The 19,869-nt window shown below is 39.0% G+C and overlaps 1 protein-coding gene across 3 annotated transcripts; it reads right to left on the bottom strand.

Annotated features, from left to right (window-relative positions):
* Positions 1-8,492: 8,492 nt before the first annotated feature.
* Positions 8,493-19,128, bottom strand: LOC137259006 (solute carrier family 52, riboflavin transporter, member 3-B-like). Of its 3 annotated transcripts, none has more exons than XM_067796706.1 (4): positions 19,019-19,128; positions 13,975-14,972; positions 12,297-12,571; positions 8,493-8,703 (listed from the first exon to the last, which is right to left on the bottom strand). In XM_067796706.1, exons 2-4 carry the CDS (start codon positions 14,945-14,947, stop codon positions 8,509-8,511), a joined length of 1,443 nt encoding a protein of 480 aa, XP_067652807.1. In that variant the 5' UTR covers positions 14,948-14,972; positions 19,019-19,128; the 3' UTR covers positions 8,493-8,508. The 3 variants fall into 3 exon arrangements, with proteins under 3 accessions (XP_067652807.1, XP_067652809.1, XP_067652808.1); XM_067796708.1 differs by lacking the exon at positions 19,019-19,128 and adding an exon at positions 16,022-17,676 and having other exon boundaries at positions 12,292-12,571; XM_067796707.1 differs by lacking the exon at positions 19,019-19,128 and adding an exon at positions 16,022-17,668.
* Between the last annotated feature and the right edge of the window lie 741 nt (positions 19,129-19,869).

Below are 19,869 nucleotides of genomic sequence, written 5' to 3' on the forward strand. Positions count from 1 at the left end.
ATTAAATTCCTTTGACATAACAAGGTGAATCCTTGTATTATGTCTATAAATTTTCACCTTCTATCACTTCTAAATGCCATTCAAGGACTTAGTGTGTGCTTTCGTAAAGCAACATGCACAAACAGTAACTTTGAACAAATCTGCTGTGCAGGATAACAGGTTTAATTAAAGTATTTTCAGCTGATCGCTTGATCATTGTATTTTTAACTCTCTTTATAATTTGCTTGAGAGGCATATTCTAGAAGTTGGAAGTAAATAGAATAAGTGTATATGGATGACAACTTCTTTAATACTGGAACACGACGTTTTGATACAGTTTCTTGTATCATTTTCAAAGTGTAAATGTCTCTTTATAATTCTTGTCTATGTGCATTTGCACTTACATATTATTATGATTAAATAACATGTACTTCATTTATGTGTGGCACATCAGACCTGAATTTATAAGACTGAGAACAGTTTCTGTAGGTGAATAATTTTTACATACATTTGCTGTGCACTGAAATGAATAATTGTAGACGCACGCTGACCTAAATGGTTCTGTATTTTGGTGATGACAAAATACAACATATGTCATATTGGGATTTCACTTTCTTAGTAATTTGCATTTGACCACTTTCTAAATGGCATCGTATAATGATCGCAAAATAGGGTTTAGTTTATGGTCTCAACTAAATAGGATGTGTTTTCCTTGTATTATGGATCAACTGACATGACATATTAATTATTACGTGACATGAATACACATGAAACTGAGACATAGGATCTAGATCAGTCTCAACCGTCTTATGTTCACCATATCAGAAATCTGAAGATGCTTACACTGCTATGATTTTTTTATTAAAATAGCCAACAGGGATATTTCAAACAACATCATCGTACCCCTGAAGTCAACTTCCCCTTTTGTCTGCCTGTGTAAGTTGTTGAAATTTGCAAGCACTGTTTGGTATGCATATATACAGTAATATTATGAATATTGTTTCAGATTTTATGTCTGAAGTCCTTAAACTCCTATAAACTCTGTCAGGGCAGCTAATGAGAGAAGGGTGGCAGTGTTAGACTGACAGGCTGAAGACACAGATCACAACCCCTTTAAGATTAACAAAAGCATAATGTGTGCATTTCACAAGAGCACACTCTCTTTTTGCATAGATAGTGGTATAGAAGTTATCACACATTTTGCAAAATCATCATGATAATGCAGAAAATAGACATGTAGATGAACTCGTGATTAAATGCACACGATCATTTGGACTTTAGTAGCTCACCTGTACTGGTTCACCAAATCCTCCTAATTATTTCTGTGATGTGATTCTTAACTTTTCACTACAAGTAATCAAACATAGATATGTTTTTCAAAACAGCCTTTCCTCTTTCTGTGTGATTTATGTAATTCACTGATATATAATACTGTGGAATACAGGACAGATTTAACTTGTGTACCATGTATATATTGTTACACCACCCAAAAGCTAATACATGTATAGCATGATTTGTTTGAGTGTAATAATCTCTGATTAAATCTAGAAATTGGTTTATTAGTTACACACAGTTTTTTGTCAAAACATGTTTAATCAAACACTATTTTCATAAAAATGTTTCCATACACTTGCCAAATGTACATAAATTTCGCCAAAAGCAATAATGATGGATAGTCTTCATGTATTAGCTGGCGTTACCTTTAATTATTGTTTATCTTTTAAGTCAACAAATTAAACAAACTAGTACAAATTGCTGAAGAATGGTGCAATGATGTAGAATTACTGAATGGTTTCGTGTACAGTCCTGAAACAATGTAGACACCTCTTTATGGACAGCGTCTTCTTTGTTTCCTCCTGAAATAGTTGTGGTGACACATTGTAGCATGATTATCTAAAGGCCCATTATACTTTAACCTTGTTATTGTGATAACAATGTATTGTCACAAAAAAGCATCAGTGCAGCAACCAAGACATCAGGAAGTGACAGGGAGTGTCCATCTGGCAATGAGAAGTGTTGTCACCCGTATTGCAGTCTGATAATTCATTAATGCCCTGAAATTCAAAATCTTCGTGCTGCCATTTATTCTTATCATATGATAATGTAGTGTGTAACTGTATTTTGCAGATCTTCTTCATCCAGTTTTCACAATTGGAAGATAATTTGCGCAATTAAGAATTTTGATAGAGTTGTCTCACTTTGTTACTTTTTCATTGGATCCACATGTGTAATAACTCTATACGAGTAACTCGTGCTCAGTGTATTATTCAATTGGTCAATTAATATAAGGGCAATTAGTTTGTTAATTAATACAGAGCAGGTGAAACCTTTACAAATCCCCTCAATGAAATAAAGTGAGTTAAGTGATGTAAATATTGGAGTGTCAACATGGGGCATTTCGCCAAGCTGTCACAGATACTAATGCATCGGTGATCTGTTGCACAGATGTGCTTGTGTCCATATTGAATGTAGTTTACAGGATAGACTAGTGGATGTGAAGCTTTGTGAAATAGATCAGTGATCATATGCATAATGGCAGTGCATGAGTTAAATGATAAATTGAAAGTCAGACCTGCCAAAATTGATGACAGCTCCATTGACAAGAAGGATGGGATGTGCTTGAAAAATGACACAGTTCTTTTGGCCATTGAAACATTGTAGTAATCTACATTACTTTATGCATGTCATTAATTCTGATGTTTAAGGGGATGTAGGATGTAACATGTTATAATTGGGATTACACTCTCGCAGTAGCACAGATTCTAGTACTTTTTTTAGTTCAGTCCCATCCAGAATTGTAACCACTCCCTCTGAATCCTAATTGCCAGCACACAAAGTCAGCCACCTATCCCGCACAGCCATCGTGACTTCCAGTGGGATTAAACTAAAATAAAGTACTAGAATTTTTACTTTACTAAGAAAGTGTAATCCCAAATATGACATGTTACATTTGACCACTTTCTAAATGGCATTGTGTAATCAAAGAGGTAGGATGGTCATATGAGAAGTGTGGGAGTGCCTGTGTGTGTACCTGTGCCTGCATACATATGTGCGTGCGCGTGCACATGCTTGTGTTTGGAGATACAAAAAGATTTGCTGTGTATTTGTAGGAGGGGTGGGCAGTTGAATCTGTGAAAAGTGTGACATAAATGGTCTAAAAAGAGTCTGTTGATTAAGAGGTTTTCATTCAGAATACTGCAGTGAGTTTTTGAGCTAGACTGTCATTACTTTTTGTTTTATAGGATTCATATTATCCTCTTGAATTGTCTACTTGTTCAGATGTATAAGTGTGGAAATACTTGAATAAATTTCAGAGATGGTTGAGAAATAATAGTATGTGAATGGCTATAATTGATGCATGTGTAAAAACCTGGCTTAAAGTGATACTGTCTTTACTGTGTTTAAGACACAAATGTTTTTAGTTGCATTTTGCATGTGCTACTTTGGATTCTTTTTAAACTGAATGTTGATCTAAGACAGGCTTCCGTAATGTCAGTATGCACACAATCGACGCCTGCCATAGTGAAGGTCTAGAGGTCCGTGGTGATCTCATTATTGTTACACCTGCATAATGAGTACCTGAGTATTCATGCTTTCTCATCTAATGTGCCAAGTCAAAATATATGTCTTGCCTCAAATGAACCAAGTGGAGATTGCTATGCTTTATCATGGACTAAGCTGTATATTTAAAAATATATATATATATTTAACAACAAAATAGAAAAAAATTATCTTGAACAAATGAAATATTGTATTCTGTTTATCATGCTTGTGAAAGGTAAAATGTTAAGACTGATGTACATTGCCACACCTACACAATAAGTTATTTAAGGTGTTTGCATTGATTGGTATTGTAATGTGCAATGTGATGTTATTTATTTCTGTTGTACAATGGTTTTTGAGATAAGAGTTGAAATGGTAATTTTAGATTTCAATTTCAGAAGATCATGGCATATATTTATTTATGTCCATGATCACTGGTTATTAGTGTATATTATTGATTGTATTAGTCACTGTTGATCAATGATATCGGCTGGTAAGGAAATGGCAAATGTTAACTATATCTGTTTCTTTGTTACCATTGTGTACTGGAAGCTGTAAAATACTGTCAATGTATTACAGAGGGAGAGGGGCGGCAGTTTAGCCCAGTGGTTAAAGTGTTCGCTTGTCAAGCAGAAGACCTGGGTTTGATTCTCCACATGGGCACAATGTGTGAAGCCCATATCTGGTGCCCCCCAACATGATATCTCTAGAATATTGCTAAAAGTGGCGTAAAACCATACTCACATGTTATTACCTGTCAGGACTAATTATTCATGAGTAATACTTTTTGATTACCATGATTATCTACAATTCGGAAGATTTATTATGTGAAGACATATTACCCAACTATAGCTGTAAAGAGGAGACTGATGATGATATGTAGAAAATACCTGTTTGTATTGAGCTGTTGGTTGTGACTTTGTGGGTCAAACATGAAAACCTGTGTATATGACTTAAAGTGTAAAGTGAAAACATATTTACGGGAGATGTGACAAATCCAGTTTAGCTCGGTTCTATCCCAATGAGAGTTTTATGTAAATTAATGATCCACCAAATTATGTAGATTTATCATTAGAAATGGATGTCATTTTCATGTGTGCTGCAATTGTACTATGCATATTTTCACTTTACATTGTGTCATGTATGCAGGCTTTCTGCATCAAGAGGTACCCTGGGTGTGATCCAGTCATGACCCATCAATTTGACTGTAGATGGCAAATTTTAGAAAAGGCAACAATCGTTATTTAATTTTATTTGTAAAGCTACAATGTTGGGTCAATTTTGCACACTTTTAAAGCTGTTCTGTTAAAACTGAAATAATATTTTCTTAGTTAATTTCTTGTTATATCTTGCTTTCTTGTATGTTGATTTGCATTGCTTTCTGAGGATATTATTATTTTCACTGTTATTTTTGCTTTTAAGATCTGACATATGTTTTGTTAATTTGCTATTGGATGTGTGAGATCTGTATGATTAATGATATAAGTGGTTTTGATCACACTTACCTATGCGAACAGATACCATATCGAGTGATATTGTTGATTGCTGTCAACCTCATTGAAATCAGAACTCATTGCCGATGATTTATGAGATTGGATAGTTGTACAATGAGAGAAAATTTATTCTTTCACTTGCTTCTATGTAAAGTATTTGTTTCAGCTCTTATTTCCAAATGCAGAACCTTTTTTTGATAATGTTGTTGATCCGAGAAACATCAAAATGTTACCAAGAGTTATTTCCCTTCATCAGCCTGATGGTTGAATGGATTTGGTCTGTTTCAATTTTTCATAGTTTAGTTGTTGGGAAAGGTTATATTTGTTATATTTTCAGGTATGTGTAATAAAAGTCTTGATCTCTTCAACACACTAAGCTAAGAAGAACTGAAGCAGGTCTTTGTGATTATCTGTCCATTGTGAAAAAATGAGCATTATTCATCTGATAAATAATCTATATTAAATTTTTGTGTGTCAAAGCATGATGCATTTTAAAGATGAAATGCAGAAAGTTCTTCATTTACTGTCCTAGTGAATTTAGTATGTGACATTTTAGTCATGTTGATGGTCACTTTCACTTCAGTACTCAACTGCATATTGTATGTGTTAATTCATGATTTATTACGTAGAAATTAGTTAAGATGAAGTTAACAGTGTACATACGTATCTCAGTTATTTGTTGCTTTTAAGTCTTATTGTATGCCAATAAATGTGAAAAGTGGCTTAGTGAACCAGTCTGGTAAACAGTTAAGTCCTTCCTTGCAGGTAGATGTGACTATTTTTGATCTTCATTGCTATAGTGAATAAATGAGGTAAATATATGTTGACATTGTTGATGTACATCTGTTGTTAGCAAATGTGTATATATCAGGTCCATTTGGAGTCTTTTATTCAGTGAACTATATTTATTTAATTCATCTTGAGTGCTAAGAAGTTAGGCCATGATCATGTTCTGTAGGTTTGCTAGCTGAGACATGTGACTTGTGGTGTGTGGTGCGTGGTGCGGAAAGAGTATGTGAACACATTGTTTCCAGTGCTGTTGTAATAAATATTTTCACCTAAAACTGGTTCCTTGTCAGCTCATTTCAGGAGGTTGCATAAGTTATTGGATGTCACAGACAGTACAGGTACAGGATGGTGAGTTAGTGGTTAGAGCGTTCACTTGTCGTGCAGAAGACCTGGGTTTGATTCCCCACATGAACACATGACCTGATTGGCTTATTCCTTTAATGAAACAAAACTTCTGTGCATCACCATAGAAAAGATGACAACTGACCTAAACAATATTCAAATTTAAAACCATACAATTTGGTAAAGTAGAACATGTGTATATATTTAAATAACTTTGTCAAAACAATGTTGTTTAGATATTTTAGGTTCCTGAGGCTTTTCAATGAATATTAACCATGGTGTAAACAAATGAGAGCACACTGACCTTAACCGTAAGCTGTCAAATGAATAAGTCTGATTGCATTTCAGAAAACAAAGGTGACTGTACTGAACAGCAGAAGAAATGTAACTGGCTTTCAGTCAAGTTTTTAAATACAAGACATAAACATGAACACTTATTTTTGTGAGATTTCATTTTATCAAAACTTGCGGTTTTTTTTTTTCCATTGCTGTTAAGTATATTATCATCAGGTGCTCGATGTCACACAATATTAACACAATGGGTTTTTTTTAGAGTAAACTCCTGACTGTTAGGTTGATAGTATTATCAGAAATGACTCAGCAAGTTAACCTCCACTGTAATATCAAACGATAAGCCTGTATTTGGTTGTCAAACTGACACAGCTCAAAGAGAAATATTAAGTCCCCAAAGGCAGGTATATGAGAGTTAATTTGTTAATTCTTCTAATAGTTTCCATTTTTTCATTTATTGAACCATCAGGGACCATTTAAAGTCCAAACCTGAGCTTGTAATTATATTACATCTGATTAAGTGAGTGAGTGAGTGAGTGAGTTTAGTTTGACGCCGCACTCAGCAATATTCCAGCTATATGGCGTCGGTCTGTAAATAATCGAGTCTGGACCAGACAATCCAGTGATCAACAACATGAGCATCGATCTGCGCAATTGGGAACCGATGACATGTGTCAACCAAGTCAGCGAGCCTGACCACCCGATCCCGTTAGTCGCCCCTTACGACAAGCTGAGTCGCCTTTATGGCAAGCATGGGTTGCTGAAGGCCTATTCTACCCCGGGACCTTCACGGGTCACATCTGATTAAGATGAGATATGGTACCAAGCGCATATACTGTAATAAAGAAGTATGTATCATAAGAAACTACTTTGTTCTATGTGTGCCTTCGCTGTAGGACTAACATAATGTCAAAGCGATGTAAAACTCCCCTTCTCTCCATTGTTCGTTTAAATTTGGTCTGCGATTGGTCTACGGTGCCCGTATATTGCCCCTAACCCCTTTCAGTATCGAGGCTGGGCACGGCCGTGCGGTTTTCGTACGGATTCACGGGCCCCTCGATATTTTTAACGCTGCAATTTTCTTTTAACCTTAAACATGTCGTAGGTGGCATTGCACAATCCCAGTACGAGAATCGCCCGGAGACCTCGCGTGATCACCGGGTTTTTTTCTGTGGCCATGGGGTCAACAACAATATCGAACAGAGATTGTAGACGACCATCCTACAGCTATCGCAAGGTTGCAAGTATTAACTAAGCCTTTGTGATCTCTTACATCTGCTATTTATCTGAGTAACACCCCAGTTACTCTGAGCTGCGATCGACTTGTGAGCGAAATTTGGCCTCTGCTTGCCAAGGGGTTTTCTAGTGCTTTTAACATTGCGAGTGTTTTGACTGTCAAAAACAGTGGCAAAACATGTGTCACTCATGCAGTCGCCTCACATGTATGGTCGCAATGAGACTGCACAGTTCTTATTGCACTCGTAATTTAGTCACAATGACATCGTAATAAACTCCCCATTCGGTTGCATCAGTGATGTCAGCATTAGGACTATTTCAGTCACCAAGTATTGCTGCTAAGTAATACTGACGCCAGTGGGTACAGTCTTGGTTGTATACCTGCTGACAAAAACCTTCAGTGTTGAAAAACGGGCGGACAATATGCGTTCATACACCCCGCCCTATTTCTTTGGCGGGATAATAGTGCTGACTGCGTCTTTTGCTTAATGTAGAAAATACTGGAAGGTGAAAATCCGTCCTTATAGTGTTAATCCTGTTTGTGTAATTTGCGGATTAAATACAGTTCCTTGGGTGGATATGTATACTATCCAAAAGAAGTAAGAGAACTATTGTAACGATCAAATCTTTTGAGTAGTGCATGGCATTACCTGTCTAATGACCAGAAAGCATAAAATCGTGATGTTTAAATATTTAATCCTTTGGCAAGTCGACTGTTTTTGATTTTCAAGAAGATAAACGTAACGTTACAGACCACAACAAATCTGGAATTCCTACGATAAAAGGTTTACAGCGGCCGTAAAATACCACAAATCAACCTTCAGTGAATGATTTATTAACAAGGGTCGATAATGTGAAAGAGATTCAAAACGTTGACAAAAACAAACATGCCAACGCCACCAATGGCGGAGCCGACCTGGGTTGCTACTCCGCAGTGAAGCAGTCCTTTCTTGCCTTCCACCCTGAAGAGCGACGCAAGCGACACCTTGACGTAGGTGAGGATGAAGATGCAGACCACCCACATTGTAACCTGGAACAAAAAGAATGAGTTCTTTCACGCTCCATGAACTTAATGGGGGATGCGTCGGTGACATAGAAGCTCGTCACGCTGAAGACCAGGGTTCGATTCCTCACATAGGTGCAATATGTCAACCTGTTTCTGATGTTCGCTATCATGATATTGCTGGAATATTGCTAAAAGCGGTGTAAAACTAAACTTCCTGGCCCACTAAACAGCGATATATTTAGGTTAAAATCATGATTTAACTCTGACACATACACTGAATGATTTGTTTATTAAATGATGTATCTATATGATGTGACGCCTTTGTAGACTAGCGCCTAGTCTCAGAATATATTTAATTTTAGTCGAAGCAAATAACTCCGCTTACAAAGGCACCTAGATAGGCGATTCAGAACCCTAGGAAATCTAGACTGGTTTACATTCATTTATAGCTTACATCTATTCTCACGAAATGTCCATCGACAGATAACTGGAACTGATATTTTTTTTCAACAGAAAACAAAACTGATGTCATTATGTCATTATATTGATGGAACATCATTATTTTATTGCTTACAAATTCAAACCATCAAAAGTCGATGTGAAGGAGAAAAAGAAAATCGGCAATCGTGACTGGGTACTTATGATTGGGTAAACTAATTTGCATAAATTGATCATCTGTTTTACTATACAGGGTTTTGTTTTTCCTAAGTGTTACTGGAAATAAATTTCACATACGCTTTATTTCTGAGATATTGTGATAAACAACCAAATGTGGCTATTATACCACTTGATACATATCTTGTACTCCAAGTTACCATAAGACTACCATATCTATGAAGAATTTAGAAATAAATACTGGTGAAATGTTACTATTCTATTACACTGAGTTACATAAAAAGATACAGAGGAGACTATGTGATTCTCCGTTTCATTCATTATTTAAAGCGCATATGGTGCATAAGCACAGTGAAATCACGTCACCTGTTTAGTTTGATGTAGAATGTCAACAATAAGCCAATTAAAAGTAAATAATTATTTAATTTTTAGCAGAGTTCATGCCTTAACTTTAGATCCCTGAAACTGTCGTACCTGAGTAGAACTGATCAGTTCTACTCAGGTGAGACTTTCACTGGACAGTCGTGCACATTTCATTCACGTTTCTTAACAATATGTCCGTCGTGCCATGTGCTTCTGGCGCAGTGGACGGTATGTGGAAAGGCACGTAACTTTGCTTAGTCAAAAAAGAAACTTCACAAAATGTAATTTTTAAAAATAATGAATAGTTTTTCTCTGATGATACATCTATGTATCCGAAATGGGATTCCTATCTGTCGACTCTAGAAAAACGTTAGCCAAACCCACTCAAACCCATCGATTCGTCTTGCAAATGTCGCTAGTGCTAAATCAGGTTTTACACGTGCAGTCGATCACGTGATATTCGCATCGAAGTTTTCTTCATTTTGCACGTGTTTGCATTGGCCCCACGAATTGAAAAAACACTTTTAAACCACAGTTTCTAACGGCACTTTAGATGCCACGATTGTCAAAAACATTGTGCAACGTAAACGTGCCGTTGGCATGTTGCAAGCGGGAACATCAGTTATTGACGCCGCAAAGAGCAATGGGATGCAGCCGTCGTACTGTGGCAGCCGTTGTACTTCTGATCGCCCAAGGTTGGGTCGTCCACGTGTGTCATCACGAGCAGACGACCGTCAAATCGTCCTACGTCACCTACATGACAGATTTCTGCCGGCTACACAAACCAGGGCTGAGATGTTTAGAGGTCGACTGTCCTCACAGACCACCCTCGACGTCCATATCGTGGGGAATATTGACGCCTTTTCATCAACGTCAACGTCTGCTGTGGACCCAACGTCACCTCCGATGGATCCAGAGAGACTGACATCGAGTCGTCTCTAGCGATGAATCCAGGTTTATCCTCAGATACGCAGACGGCAGGCATAGAGTTTGGAGACGACGTCGTGAATGGTATGCCCAATGTTGTGTACAGGAAGTCGACAGGTTCGGGGGCGGAATGGTGTGGGGTGCTTTCTGTGGGAACAACCGTTCCCGATTTCTGGTCATCTGTGGAAACCTCACAGCTGCTGCTTACCGCGACCAGGTGCTCACCCCTGAGCCCGTTCCATTCATGGCGACTCATGGCCCAGGTCTACAGTTCCAGTTTGATAATGCTTGGCCGCATACCACTTTGTTGACACGAAATGTCCTTCAAATCGCTGGAATCAACGTCATGGACTGGCCATCGAGGTCCCCAGCCCTTAATCAAATAGAGCATGTTTGGGATGCATTTGGGAGAAGGCTTCGTGGTCTTAAGAACCAACCTCAGAATTTGCAGGAACTTGGCGCTTTCTTGCATGAGCAATAGCGCAGAATCCCCAGCCAAGTGTTCACAAGCCACAGGCAGTCGATGAGGAGACGGCGTTTACACAATACTGAACTGAGAAATTTCGAATTTTTATTTTTGTGACTTGACATTCTGTAAACCCACTGTCAATGTATCGAGTACATCGCACAGATCTCAGCAATGAAATAATAACAATTTAACTATCTTACCATCTCTTGTTCTTTTATAGTTCCCTGAAGAAAGAATGTTAAGTTTCTTTTTTGACTCAGTAAGAGTCACCCACCAAACGTTTATGGTGCAAACGAAGAGCATCTCCTTCCCCTTTGATGACACTAGATGTACAGTTTTTATCGAATGATCGTCTCGCAGATTACATCCTTAAAAAATCTCTTCAACTACAAACCTGTGGAGCCTTATGGCAACCTATCGCTTGAAACAAGTGGCTATGAGATAGATATTGCATTGTCCAAATATAAAGCCGTAAATAAGGAATACTATCTAATTAATACATATTACTTTTATATTGACTATACGGTCATTTCCAAGAGGTAACGTAGAATACACTTATTGGAGACATCATGTTACACATAAATTCTAAAAATAGTTAAATGTCATTAAGACATCACTTTAAATATAAATCCTATGAATACTACAATGCCTCCGATACCTACCAAGCCTGTCACCGAATATAAACATGAAATTAACAGGTGAATTCAGTAAAACGAGGTTTTTAATGCACAGATACGTAAAATTATAAAAAGGGGGACATTTAGTGAGAATAGGTGTTTAGCATGGTAGAAAGGATAATAATGCCGTTCAGGGTCTGTGAGACAGATGCTTTTGATACATAGAAATCAAACTTTGTCATCATTGGCACCAAAGTACAAAGCAGAAATAGATAGACCTGTACAAAAATAATGAAAATATTTTTGTTTGCAATTTGACTGAAGGCTATTGTGAAATGAACACTTAGTTTTCACAACTTGAAAAGTATAGGTAATAGTCGACTTTGATTAAACAATACGAAAGGACATTCGTGAAGGTGTTACGCTATTTCAGTGAATAGGTATTCTAAGGTGCTCCTGATGCATGTGGCATATTAATTGAGTATAATACGGATGGAGGAGATGCATAGTTTGATGGTATTATGATGCATGGTGAGTTTTGTTTTCAAACAAAGCTAGATACAGATTCATCACTCGCGATTGAAATGCATATGTTTCACCACACAAACAGCACTACTACACCTTACAATCAAGATTGATCCAGCCAATGTTCCTACAAGAACTGGAACCGGACTCATCACAGCTGCCGCCATGATGTACGCTCCGAAAAGAGATCCTAGCAGAGTCAGGAAGGACATCACAGGAACGGAAGTGACATGGACGAAAAGGTCAAAAAAACACGCCAATGGACTGGCTAGATTTGCCAGAGTTACAGCCAGATGGTACTGTGTTACACCGTAGGGTAGACATGAGTAGGACTGAACTGCCAACAGTGCCGAGTTCTTCAAACAATTCACCCAAGCTGAAAACAAAGATATCACCAGGCATTGATAAGTATATACGTCTGAATAATAATCTGTGTTTGAGAGAAGACATACGTTAATTGAAAAGGGCACTAGGCATTTTTTTTCTCCGACAGTATATAAAAACCTGAATTTGAAGAATGAGTGTGTACGTTAGGAGCCCCAATTTCCAAGCAGACGAAACATATATGAAAAATGTGAAGAGCATACTGGCAAATCAAGTGATCGACTTGGCTTCAACCAAAATTGCAACAATATCATTTCACGTTTATTACGGATCCCTTTTCGCAAACACCCATTATAACCACTATTCGACAGTGATACGTAAACACATGCTGTTTCATAGTATATGAATAGTATATTGATGTTTAATTGTCCGGACTCGAATTTTACAGATGCCATCATATAGATTGCCGAATGTGGTGTTAAACATAGTAACAACACATGTTCACAATATAGTCGACTTTTCTATAGCAGAGATTTCTTTTGGACGTGGATGACGTACTGCTTTATACAGATTCATTTCCTTTCCAAGAACATGTATTTTCCCTGTGGACTGTTAAGTACTTCCGAACCGATTCCTCGTTCCCTTTGCGTTCGTCAACTTGCGATACGAGACTGGACCCAGCTTACTTCCGGTACCGGATAGGCGTACATTCAAGAAACTGGTCAGGATTCCACATTGCGCGACCGCCAAATATGGTTTACTTGACCAGACCAAGTGAACAACCATATTTTGCTTTCACATCTGTCGACAGTCGTAACGGCTCATATGGGCACTGTTAGGTCGGTAATTTGTTACTTTTGCATGGATCATCGGTTCTTTACTGTCAGTTGACAACCACGAGACCATTCTAAAAGGTGTGAAACGCAGCAGGTACCGTAAGTAGCAAGGTTTTGCGAAGTGGCGTGACCTACTTACTGGCCTTATATCACCCCTTGTCATGACAGAGCAGCCCTATGCGGATCAGAGGGACTTGGTGTCCCTGGCATCACTATCCCCACGACGTCGCCTGTGACGTTTTCTGACACCAGTGAAGCATATGAAAATACGGTGTTACACACACACACACAGACACAGACAGGCAGACAGACACACGCAGACACACACACAGACACGCACACACACACACACACGCGCGCGCACACACATACATTTATCTCGCCTACACTCGACATACACGGTTCATTTGCACCGAGTTTATTTCATTTGCAATTATGACTATTCGCTGTTGTTTGGACTCTATCAATAAATCCCTTACTTTCGGTCGTTGGTATACTTTGATATTGTATTTATAAGGAACGTAAGCGGATTGATATGTTTATATATGCACGTCGTTTCATGACTGAAATGGCGATGCGATGTCATGTAAACTCCCTCCCTCCCTTTACAAGCACATACCTGTTAGTAGAAGTGAAATGATGTACTGGAGTCTAGTCAATGTTTTTACGTCACAAGTATTGTTCTTCACAACTTCTTCACTGACAGCCGTCACCATACAACCGGAAGTGTCGTCATTGACGTCTTTCCCAGTGGGTTCTTGAACGTGTTTCCTTTCAATATTCGACATCTTCACATTTTTATGTTCCACCAAACGATCTTCGTGTATAGTTGGCTGAGAATCATGTGGTTTCTGCAGATTCTCGTCTTTCTTTTTGTGTGTTTGAGTAACTTGCTCCTGTTTACATTGTGGATGGAAGACAAGGATTGTGAAGGCAACCCCAGATAGGACACTGATGCCAGTGATGATGGCGAAATACACTTCAAATGAGAAGTTAATATCTTCGTATGTAGCAGTTATGGTTGACACTGCTTCCAGCGACTCCGTCGTATTGACGGTTGCATTGACGTATTCAGTAACATTGCGGCAGACAATACTACCTGCTCCTTGTGCGAGTCCTAGTAACCCTGCAAGGAGACTACCAAGACCTTCTCCGCTGAAGTAGGCCACCATGTACACTGATTTAAACGCAGCCATAAAGGGGAAGAAAACAACGGTTGACGTACAATCCACGAGAGCAACTATAAAATTCAAACTGAGCATGGCGGTGCTGCGCTGAGCTCCGGCAATAATGCTAGTACTACTCCAGAAAAACACCATCAGAAGACACGTTAAGACTCCGATGCCAATGATGAAGAATATAACCAATTTTTCCGACAAACGGTTCGAACACAGTAAGCCATAAACAACTGGTCCAATGTTTGCAAGCTGTGTGATAACAACAATGTACGAAGGTAGATTCCACCCCTCTGGAAGCTCCTGGACCATGATTGGGAGCTCCACCCACAAACCGTTGAGGTCAACCCAGGCAGACACCCCGAATATTATCATCAAAATGTAGACGGGCACCAACACGCCTTCCCGGGTCGCCATCTTGGATTTGACCTAGACTTTGGATCTGAATATATAGAAACAACTATAAATAACACATTTATGCACTGAAAACTGTAGATAAGTTCCTCGAAATGTGGAAGAATTATCACTGTTGTCAATGTTTGGTTCATTTTGATATCCAACTGTTTAAACAGGACATTTCAATACAGATTTTCTCGTCAGGAATAATCCGTTCAGATTATAATCTCACTGTTTAGCATTGCCTCGACGTGCGATTTAAAACAGATGTCACTGCTACAAAAACACGAGTACACGTTCCACACAACTGTTGACAATGAGTTCAGCTAAAAAATACGAGGTAAACATGAAAGCTGGATACAGTGCATTTCAGTCTGGTACAGGATATCCACTAATTCAGTGGACACAAATAGGGTAACCCCTATATTTTACGGGGAGAATAGGTAGTCTAGTGGTTAAAACATTCGCTCGCCGTGCAGAAGATACGGGTTCTATTCCCCACACGGATGCATGTGTGAAGCCTATTTCTGGTGTTCCCCGCTTTGATATTGCTGGGATATTGCTACACGCGACATGACATCTTAATTCTTTCTGTAACAGTCTACTCTGCTGAACATTTACTAGCCAACACACATTAATGCAACCAGTACTGAATATGCCTAAGTGTTGATTCCTCACAAACCGCCATCACATGGCTGGAATATTCCTTGGAGCATCACCAAACAGAGTAACAAGGAGAATTTTAACCTGTATGTAAAGGAATCAGTTTCCATGATTCTGTGATTCCAAACTTTTGGATTCTCGATGCTTGACACAATTGCATATACGCAAATAGGCCTGGGCAGGTATTGTGACAAGCCTCCATAGCATTCAGAATATAGCTACCCGTGGACATCCGGGTTTGAATTGGTATGCATCAACCCATGTAAAAGACGTGCGGTTATCACCGTATCCTATTTGTGAATATCGATGCTCATGTTGTTGATCACTGGATTGTCTGGTCCAGACTCGATCATTTACAGACAGCCGCCATACAGCTGGAATATTGTTGTATGCTGCGTTAAACGACAATCGAACAAGCAGAATCTAACTTACACTATTCCTGCAGCCCGATTTCCACAGCGTATGCGTTCCGATAAGTCTCCACTATGCCCTGTATGCATCTACGGGTTGACTCGATAATTATTACTCGGCGTCATTGTTGAAGGGTCAAGCCAATTTTAATACTGTTTGATGAAAGCGATAACTCACTTAAAATAATGCTTCAAGTGAAACATCCATTGTTTCATAACCTTTTTTCACAGCTTGGACAAAGACACCAGGTCATAATAATGAGTTTTTTGTCATCTTATATGCCAATAAGTTCATTTCACAATTGTGCTTTTTTGATTAATTTCATTAACGTGGAAAACAACGGGTTGCACGTGCTTTTCAAGACATGTGTGAAATGTGTAAATGATTACACGTCAGTACGCATTGTTTTGTAGCTGTTATCTGGTCAGTTTGATGGTTGAAGTTGGTCCTCATTATGAGACGTTTTTTGACACCTGTTGAAAGAGGTCAAGCTCTAGCGTTCTTGGGAACTGGTAAAACACAGCGAGAGGTGGCTTATCGATTCAATGTGAGTGCAATTGGTAGACTTTGGCAACGATTTAGACCTAATGGGACTGTGGAATATGCAGGACGTCCAGGTCTCCCCAGAGTCACCACAGTTCGTCAGGGTAGACACTTGGCTAATACTGCGTTACGTAACGGATTCCTCAACTCTGCTGATTCCCAGACAGAACATTTCAATGTTAACAATGTAAAGATATCCAGGAGCACAGTTCGTCAAAGATTAAGGGCGTCAGGACTTCAGTGTAGGCGGCCTGCAGTTCGCCCACCATTGACACCACGTCATAGGCAGGTGCGTTTGAGATGGGGTAGACGTCATGGGCGGTGGAATCAACGTCAGTGGTCTTCAGTTTTATTCACTGATGAAAGACGGTTCAACTTGAGCTTCCATAATGGAGAAAGAATTACAGATGCAACCTTAGCCACACAACCGATTTGGTGGGGGGTCGGTCATGGTCTGGGCAGGGATTACCTCCACTAGTCGAACACCACTACACGTCACTGAAGGTAATCTGACAGGACAGCGCTATCGGGATGAGATTTTGGCTCCTCTTGCAGTACCTTTCTTACAAGTTAAGCATTGTTTCTATGGTCGACCCTCCACATTGCAAGATGACACACAGGGCAAGACTGGTGACGGAATTCCTTCAGGAACAGCATGTAGAGCGTCTGAAATGGCCAGCGTGTTCACCAGATCTCAACCCTATTGATCACGCGTGGGATGAAGTGGGTCGTCGTGTTTACAGGTGCCATCCAGCACCAGTGGATCTTGCAGGACTCAGGAGAGCTCTTTTGGAGGAATGGGATGCAATTCCACAATTCATGAACTTGATTACGAGCATGAGGAATAGGTACACGTGTCGTGGAAGCTCGAGGAGGTTACACACGATATTGATGCACTGACTGAGTAATGTTTGTTGCTTTCATTTTTGAGGGGTCTTCTGTACATGATTGTCGGTACTGTAGGAATTTTTGTCACTTGCATTCATGTGTCCCGCTTGCTAACACAATAAACCTTGATATGCGCTGAATTGTTTCAATATTTGTAAGTGCATCACTATGTACCTTCAATAATGACGCCAAGTATATATTACCTGCCTTTCCTGTCTCTGCATTCTCGCTGTAGCCAATCTGCTAAACCCCCGTTACAACCGAGCTTGCCAGAGTCAATAAAGATAGCGGTCGCAGCTGCGAAGCTTTGTTCGCAGTGCGACTCAGATAGTGGAGGTAATCATACTACCGAAGCGTTTTACTTCCACGGTGAAAAATATCTTTAGTCTCATTATCTCCTTCGTAGGAGATAATAAGTCCTAAGTAGTAGATACTAAGTCCTATGTAGAATATCATGTCAGAAACATTCCCCCTCCTCTGTCTGTGTGTGTGCGTGCTTGAGTGCGAGTGTGTATCTGTGTGTGAGTGAGATTGAGAGAGAGAATACCCATAACTGCAATTAACTACACACACACACACACACACACACACACACACACACACACACACACACTAATGCTAAGCATCACTACGTTAGTGTCATAAATATGCATTGACGTGCAATTCTACTATCTAACGCCCTACCTAACCAAACATTTCTCAATTTAATAACCATCCTTCATAATCCAAATCTTTAACAGGATATATTACTACTGCCAAGTACTACGTGGCAGATACTAAGTCCTACGTAGAAGATAGTATGTCCTACGTAGAAGATAGTATGTCCTACGTAGAAGGCAGTATGTCCTACGTAGAAGATAGTATGTCCTACGTAGGAGATAGTGGCACCAAAAAGATTTTTCACCTTGACACTACTACGCTTCCGTATCATACAGACAAAGAGACAGGTCCGAAATAAACTCCTACCTCTTTCAAAGAACCTGTGCATGGTTTGTTTTGCCAAGTTTAATCGGTTACATAATTTAAGAAGCGAAAGTGAGTTGTGATTGGTACACTCAACTTCATAGCGTAGACACCTGATTGGATAAAAAACCAGCCAAGGAAGGTAACTAAATCGTCGGCCAGAGCAGTAGATGCATCCACTGTATAGTGGAGATTTATCGGAAAGTACACACTGAAGACATTAAGGATAATCGCAGTTATGAAACTGTTCAGTCAACACCTTCGAAAATGTTTTTCCAATATACAAACACCTAAACACAACATTCAATGACAATGAAATTCAACATGATGCATTACCAACACGTGATGCGCGTGCACACAGAAGTAAACGTATTGGAGAACTCACAATCACTAATGCAATAGAGTGGAACACAAGCTGGTCGGAGAGCTACAAATAACACCAAAGAGTAACATATTTAGGACTCATTGCAGAAACATAGGTGTGTTATACAGGGCTCTGGTTTGATATTCAGGAACCCATGTACAAGCTGGTAGGAGAACTACGACTAACACCAAAGAATAACATATTTAGAACTCATTACATAAGGATAGGTGTGTGATACAGGGCTTTGGCATGTCACATACCTTGTATCAGTTGTTGCCGGTTGTCCTGATATTGCAAGTTGTGGCAGCAGATTAATATAGCTGAATGTTACAGTAAGTAGTCCTGCATAGACACTGCACCTGTTACTGATGACACAGAGCTTTGTGTACAACTACTCATGTGTCCACGTATACAATACTTGCTAGTGAAAACACGTATAACGGGAATGGGTGTTATTTGAAAACAAACCCCTTTCCCCATTTAATCATATTTATACACTAGCAAAATGTAATAACTGGATTATTGTAGGTAGATATGCAAGATAAATATACCAGGCATAAGCTTGTGATTGCGTGTTAGTTTGTGTTCCCAAATATACGTGCGCTTGTGCAAGAGCTTTCTGAATGAAATTGTTAAAATGTTATAGATATACTATTGACAATAAATGCATTTGCAGAACTAAAAGATTAGATCCTCGTCACTTGTCTTGTTGTTTGAAAGCTTTCGCCAACCATCCCACTGCAGTCTGATCTCTGTTATGACAACGCACATATGTCATACCGTTTTGTATAACCACAACACAGACTGATTCCCACAGGAATGAGTCGAAGCAATGTGAGATATGGCTCTTTATTTGCGAATCCACCAATAACAGTAAAATGTTAAAAAAAACCCAAAAAAACAAAACTTTTAAGACATGACACAGTTTTCTCGGGTGAATATTTCATGGATGAATCTCTGAAAACGAGCGATGACACCAGGGGTTTTCATATACTCTGTTTACAGTATTGAAGTAGTGTCATTAGGAACATCAATCAAAACATGTTGATTATAAGGATATTTTTATCTTCTATTCTCTGATATTTTAAAGAGGAAAAAAATAAAACAGTAT

Source organism: Haliotis asinina, chromosome 12, assembly GCF_037392515.1.
Source record: "Haliotis asinina isolate JCU_RB_2024 chromosome 12, JCU_Hal_asi_v2, whole genome shotgun sequence".
In the NCBI taxonomy this organism is placed as follows: Eukaryota; Metazoa; Mollusca; class Gastropoda; order Lepetellida; family Haliotidae; genus Haliotis; species Haliotis asinina.